At 46.2% G+C, this 6665-nt stretch overlaps 1 protein-coding gene across 3 annotated transcripts in view; it reads right to left on the bottom strand.

Annotated features, from left to right (window-relative positions):
* Positions 1-330: 330 nt before the first annotated feature.
* The window catches only part of NR2F2 (nuclear receptor subfamily 2 group F member 2), a 12009-nt gene continuing 5674 nt past the window's right edge, over positions 331-6665 (bottom strand). For 2 of the 3 annotated variants that reach the window (XM_009276593.2, XM_019471347.1), the window contains exons 2-3: positions 3754-4281; positions 331-619 (exon numbers count right to left, since the gene is read on the bottom strand). In XM_009276593.2, coding sequence (XP_009274868.1) covers positions 345-619; positions 3754-4281 — 803 coding nt within the window. In that variant the 3' untranslated portion in view covers positions 331-344. Of the gene's footprint in view, positions 620-3753; positions 4282-6068; positions 6607-6665 lie in introns of those variants that run through there. The other variant, XM_009276591.1, reaches the window with a different exon arrangement.

The following is a 6665-nucleotide window of genomic DNA, read 5'->3' as shown; positions in this document are numbered from 1 at the left end:
TTTTCTTCTTCTTTCTCTTTTTTCTTTCTTTCTTTTTTCTTTCTCTCTTTTTTATTTTTTACAAAAAATGATAAGTAGCAAGTTTTTTTTTTCTGAACGACACGGGAGTTTTTAATGCATTCTGTAAAAGTTCATTTGACAGTCTCTTTTTAATTCACAGTCCATTTAATTTTTCCTGTCTTCTCTTAGCAAACTTTTAACATCCTTTTACATCCTTTCTTAGCAGAAGGAAATTTAAGAAACAACCAGAACCCAAATGTCATTTGCTTTCCTTTCACTCTCTTTCATCTCCCTTCTCAATTTTTAATTTTTTTTTTTAATTTTTTTTTCCTCTCTCGAATATTTTATTGAATGGACATATAAGGCCAGTTAAAACTGCTGCCAGACAGTAACATATCCCTGATTAGGGTTTCTATGGGGGTTTTACCTACCAAACGGACGAAAAACAATTGCTCTATGACAGAAGAGGAGACAGTGCGAAGGGAGGGGAGACGTAGTAATAGCTTCCCGAATCGTGTTGGCTGGTTGGGATACTGGCTCCTAACATACTCTTCCAAAGCACACTGTGACTTCTCCTGTAAACTTTCAACATGGGCTACATCAGAGAGACCACAGGCATCTAGAAGAAAGTGTATTAAAAAAAAAAAAAAAAAAAGAAAGAAAAGAAAAAAAGAAAGCAATCATCAGATTAAAAAGTTGTGGTTTTTTTTTAATTTTTAATTTGATCTTTTTTTATTGCTAGAATTACGTGTAGATGGTGCGCCATCACCTCGCCCCCCAGAGTTTAAGTAGGTTTTACCAAAAGGGATAACCTCTCTCTTTCTGTGTATGTGTGTGTGTTTGTATTTCTCTCTCTTCTGGAGGGTCTCCTTTAGGATTGAGAATCTCCAAGATCCGAGATTCCTAATGGCACAGCAGGCTTGAGGGGTTGACAAGGAGGTGCTGGCCAAGCGGAATTTCGTGTATCTATATTTTTAGGGGGAAGGGGTGGGGGGGGGGGGGAGGGCTTGGGTAAAAGGGGGGGAAAGGGAGCCACTATTTCTCCCCCCCGCCCCCCCCTTAGAAAATAATTGGGGAGAGCCTAACCATGTGACGAGAAGGAATATTAATAATAGTGCTAGAAATCCTTACAGTAATAAAAAACTGGCCCAGCCAAAGATAATGGCGCCCCGGATCCAGCAACAGATTCTCCCCCAAAGAAGACAACGCGTTTTTCTTCAGTCTTTGAAACTGATTTAAGTGGCCCTTTAAAACTGATCTTGTCAGTTTAGCCTATTCAGAGGCAGCCATGCAAACTGTGATCTCTCTGTTCATTTGAGCTGTTTCTTTTCCCCCCTCTTTTCTTTTCTCTTTCTTTCTTCCCCCCCCTCCACTCCCCCCTCTTTTTTTTCCTCTTCTTCTTCTTTTTAAACCTAAAGGCCCTTACAAGAAGAAAACTCCCTGATAGGGTCTGGACATTTTTTTCCCTTTTTTTTCCTGATACGCTAAAATACAATAAGTTCCCTTTAAATCAGAGACGTCTGTGCTGAAAGAGCACAGGTTGTGACCTGACCTCCCTGTGGCTTTCCTAGGCACAGGGCTAACACATGCATATTCTGCGAGTCATTAGAACCCAGATTTTTTTTTTTTTCTCTTAAAAGAGGCTGCAGCAAACATTATATGCATCTACGTGCGTCTGCTTTACATCAGGGAGTGTTATTGGGGTGCTGCAGAAGCTGCATGCATCACCCTATTTTTTTGCATGCGGCTATCTTCCCCAGAATCAGATAACAAGAAACGTTTATCTAGTTGGGAGGCAATTTACACGCCAGGCCTCACATTTTGAAAATAGTAATAAATTAAACAGTTACGACAGGATCGGACGATTGTTTTCTCAGAAGGCTAAAAAAAAAAAAAAAAAGTGATTTGGGAGAAAAGGCAGGATTGGAAATAAACTCCTCGGTGTGGGTGTGAGCTGGCCAGGGGCTGGGAAGGGATGTGAGCGTGTGTGGGATCCTCGCTGAGCGTTTGAGCGAGGGAGAGGAAAATGCATCCTAGAAAACGATAGAAAAATAACATAAGCACCCCACGTACACCCCTTCCCACGCGGGACCCCCGTCTCCCTGTGGCTAGATGCGCCCTGCTCATTGATCACCTTAGGAGAGACGGGGAGGAGATGAGGGGGGGGGGGGGGGTGGAGGAAAAAAAAAAAAGAAGAGAAGTTTTTAATGTGTAAAGCAATAATATATAAAAGGAAGTTTAGGTCACGACCCAGAACCTGGACAAAGTCCAGAAAATGACTTCGTTCCCCAGACCCCCTTTAACACAACAAGGAACGGATTGTGAGCCCTTCTTTTCCCACATAAACTACATTTTTTTTCCTGTTTCCTGATATCAGGCTTTAAAAAACTCCGATGAGTAATTATTTTACAGGTCCTGCTTCCATTCATATGTTTATCGCGTGGCCAATTTCCCAAGCTTTCAAATGAGTTACAGAAGAAATATATGTATTTTTAAACTCAATCCCAAAACTTCTAGGGCTCCAGCACGTTAGGTTGCCGATGCAGCCTTAAAGTTAGCAATCTGAGATAACGTATTGCACAAATTAGCGAGCAGATTTTTTTTTTTCCTCAAAAAAAAAAAAATTTAGCCTCCAGAGTTAATATCAGGTTTATTACTCACCCAGGTTAAACTCTAGTGCAAGCTAATTAGATTTCACAACGCACTCAATTATTGCTTTATAACTCATGCACTATTTCTAGGCAGCAAAAGTTGACACATATTTCCCCCCCCCTCTCTTTGATTATCTAAGAAACACCTCGAGGTCTTTTCCTCGGGAGAGGCATGGTTGTGCCACCCCGGAATTACACTGCGGAGCGGCAGCTTCAGTCTCCTCTTACTTTTTCATACTATCCCTGTCTACTTATGGTAATGATCTTTTCGCACCCGCTACTCGCCTTGGACTATGCAGTTCCTGCTGGGTACAAATGCAAACTTTCCCCCTTAGCTTAAATGACACAGAACTGCTCGCTGCCACATTCTGTTTAAATCAGAGACAGCTCTTTGGAAAGTTGATTTATTTTATTTTATGGGATGGCAGGGAACATATTTTAAACTCAGCTTTGCACATTTAACTTTTTTTTTTTAATTCAATTTTTAATCCTGCAGGGCTTTTTTCCTTTCCTGGCTGCCCATAAAATGATCCTCTTTTTAAAGTGGTTTCACTGATAGGACGACTTGTATTTAACAACATCAAACAGATTTTGCTGCTGTTCGGATGCGTGTCATTAAATGCAACAACCCAGAGCTATACTGTTAAATAAAATATTATTTTCAATGGGAAAAGCGCAGTCTCTTGTGGCGAATGGGTGCCTCTCCCCGAGCCCCCTCTTCCCCCATCCCCAGCATTATTCAACTAGGGTTGGGGTGTGTTTTGGTTGCCTTTTTGTGTGTGTGTGTGTGTGCCCAGCATCTAGGGTCTAGGGTTGGGGTGTGTTTTGGTTGCCTTTTTCTGTGTGTTGTGTTTTGTGTTTTATTTGGTTGGGTTTGTTTTTTTTTTTTTTAATTTTGCACTCCCTCGAAGGTGGGATGCTCAGATCCGAGGCCCTGAAGGGGAGACCACAGGGCACCGTTTCCTAAAAGGAAAGAGACCACGCTGGTTCTCGGGGGGGCAGGGAGCAGTGATGGGGTGCAGGCAATAACACTTTGCAAGAGCAAACAGTTCTCAGGGGGGCCGGGGGAAGGAAAAAGGAAGAGCAAAGAACTGCTGCCTACCTGAGGTGAAGAGGACTATGGCCTTCAAACAGCTATATTCTGCAGAGTCGACATGCAATGCTTTCAGTTTTTCTACTTGCTCTTGGAAGATTCGTATGTGGTCCATAAAGGCGACCACTCGGTCAGCAGACATTGGCGAAGCGTGGAGGCCAGCAGCTGCCAGGAGCGGAGCTACGTGGAGGGGCATGGAGCACTGGGCAGCGTTGAGGACAAATAACTCGCTCCAGGTCAGCCTCAGGAGGGCCACCTGGTCTGTGATCTGGAGGTCTGGGAAGAAGGGGATATTCCTGGCCCACTCCACCGCGCTGAAGAGCATCCTAGCTGCCAGTTCACAAATGTTCTCGATGCCCATGATGTTGTTGGGTTGCATGCACTGACTGCCAAAGCGGGAGGTGGGGTAGGGCTCTGCTCTCAGAAGAAGGGAGATATATCCGGATAGGTAGGAATGGCAGTTGAGAGGGTCCCCGTTTGTCAAGGCGAACTGACCATGAGTTGGCTGTGTGGGTGGCATTCTGCCCCTCTGGACCGCTGCAGTAAATAAAGAAGAAACTACAGCTATTAATATCTGAATTGCGACCATCGATTCAAATACAGCCTGCTTTGTGTGCTTGTGCGTGCGTGTGTGACACCGTACCAAGTCAGCTTAAGGGGGAACATGCATTTTTCCAGCCAGAGTTCAGCCCGTACCCGGTTTTGAGGCTCCGCAGTTCCCGGGTCAAGCAAAAGCAACAATAAAAGCTGAGCAATGCTGTCCGCTCGGCCAGGGCTGCCCGAAGGAGCCCGAGATCCTCACTTCCCAAAACACACCACAATTCAGTTATTTCCCCCCCCCCTTCCACCGCCACCCCTCCTTCAAGAGATGCGGGATACGTCTTTGTGTGCCCGGGTATTTTTCTTCATTACACCTAAAACGGCTTATTGATTTGAGGCTGGGGGAACGGGATGGGGAGGGAGCGGGGGAGAAGGAAGAAACACTTCAGTTCAAAATCCCCGGCGCTGGTCCCACACGCGTTTCTCGCCCACTGAATATATTGTTGCTGCTGTTATTATATCCCCCCCCCCCTAAAAAAATTAGAAGGAGGCAAGGGAGGAGGCGAGATCACCCCACAACGTCCGCGGCAGGTCCCCCGGCGAGGCTGGGGGCATTATCCAAAGGCACCTTCCTCAGCTGCCCATGGAAAGTGGGCCTTTCATTTTGTTAATAAATTTACACGGTGACAGCGAGAGAAAAAGGAGAGAGAAAAAGGGCTCAGAGGCAGAGAGACGGCAAGAAGGGAGAACGCCTAAAAATATGCTTGATTTATATTTGTTATCGCACGCATTACAAGGTTAGTTACTCTTGCAGAAACACAAAGAGAGGAGCCCGGCAAGTCCCAAGCCCCCTAACCCTTAACCTACATAGCAGCGTCCAGACACAGAGCACGCACTGGAAAACTGCAGGCTCACATTTCTCGTCTAATTTTATATCACAAAGACTCGACTTGCAGAGACCCGAGCACCCCACACTTACTTCTGGGCTGCTCCTTCCCCCCGCCCGTCCCTTCTACCCCCTCCTGCCTCTCCCGGAGGGACACGAAAATAAGAGGAAGAAGAGAAAAGTGAGATAATAACAATCAGGAAAGGCAGGCACACGGCAACATATACACACACACACACACACACGCGCGGATGTGTGAGTGTCTATATATTTTCAAAGGAGGAAAAATCCGGCTGGGAATCCACAGTGGAGTGCTGTAGAGCCTCAGTAGGGTGAGTCCCATTGTAATAGTAATTTGAACCGCCTGTGTAAAATTGCAATCTAAGGCAGGGTGCTGGGGGATATATATATGTGTGCGTGTGCATCTCGTGAGGCTCCGTGTGTGTGTACACACAGGCAGAGAGACACACAGGGCTGCTCGGGGGACGGGGGGTAACGCTGAACATGCAGGAGGAAACATGAAGGAAAAGTAACCACACGTCAGAATAATCATCTCGCTCCTAAGCAGCGTGAAACTAAAAATCCACTTCCAATAAACCTCCATCAGCAAAATCAAAACAAACACAAATCAATTACGAGTGCAGGAGAAAGCATGCAAGAGCCCCTGCCTCCCCTGCCCACCCTCTCCAACACCTCTTTCTTTCACTACGAGAAAGTTTCTGTCTGTTTATTCGGGGGGTGGGAGGGAGCAGGGGGAGGAAAGGTTCTGGTTGGGTTTGGGGTTTGGGGAGGGAGGTTAAAAATAATAATAATTAAAAAAAAAAAAAAAACAAACCACAAAACAAACCCCAAAACGCAGCGAGTGAAAAAAATTGCAAAACAAATGAAATCCCAATACCTTCCCGTCTCATGCCAACTTTGAGGCATTTTTTGAGGCGGCAGTACTGACACTGATTGCGGTGGTGCTGGTCAATGGGACAGTTCCTGTTGGCACGACAAGTGTAGCTGAGATTCCTCCTTACACTCCGCTTGAAGAAACTCTTGCAACCCTCGCAGGTAAACTGGCCATAATGTTTGCCACTAGACTTGTCCCCACAAACCACACATTCAATGTGCTGCTGCTGCTGCTGTTTGTCTCCTTGGTTCTGCTGGCTTGGCGGGTTGGTCTGGGCTGGCGTACTGGGAGGGCCCCCGGGCCCCGGGGTCTGTGGGGTGTGCGGGGCCCCGGCCGGAGGTCCCTGCACCGGCGGGGCTTGTGAAGGCTGCGTTCCCTGAGCTCCGGGCACATCGTCCTGGGGGTCTCGCCACGCACCGACTACCATTGCCATATCTATTGGACACCGTTGCCAAACTTCCTGTTCCCCCTTTATTTTCAAAGTTTGTTTGCTTTGCTTTTCAGATCAGCTTTGCAGCAGTCTTTTTTTTCCTCCTCCCCTCTCTCTCTCTCTCTTTCCCCCTCTCTCTTTTGTTGTTTTGCCCCCCCCCCTCTCCTACT

Source organism: Aptenodytes forsteri, unplaced genomic scaffold (genome assembly GCF_000699145.1).
Source record: "Aptenodytes forsteri isolate BGI_AS27 unplaced genomic scaffold, ASM69914v1 Scaffold1, whole genome shotgun sequence".
NCBI lineage: Eukaryota > Metazoa > Chordata > Aves > Sphenisciformes > Spheniscidae > Aptenodytes > Aptenodytes forsteri.
This window is presented reverse-complemented; position numbering and strand designations above follow the sequence as displayed.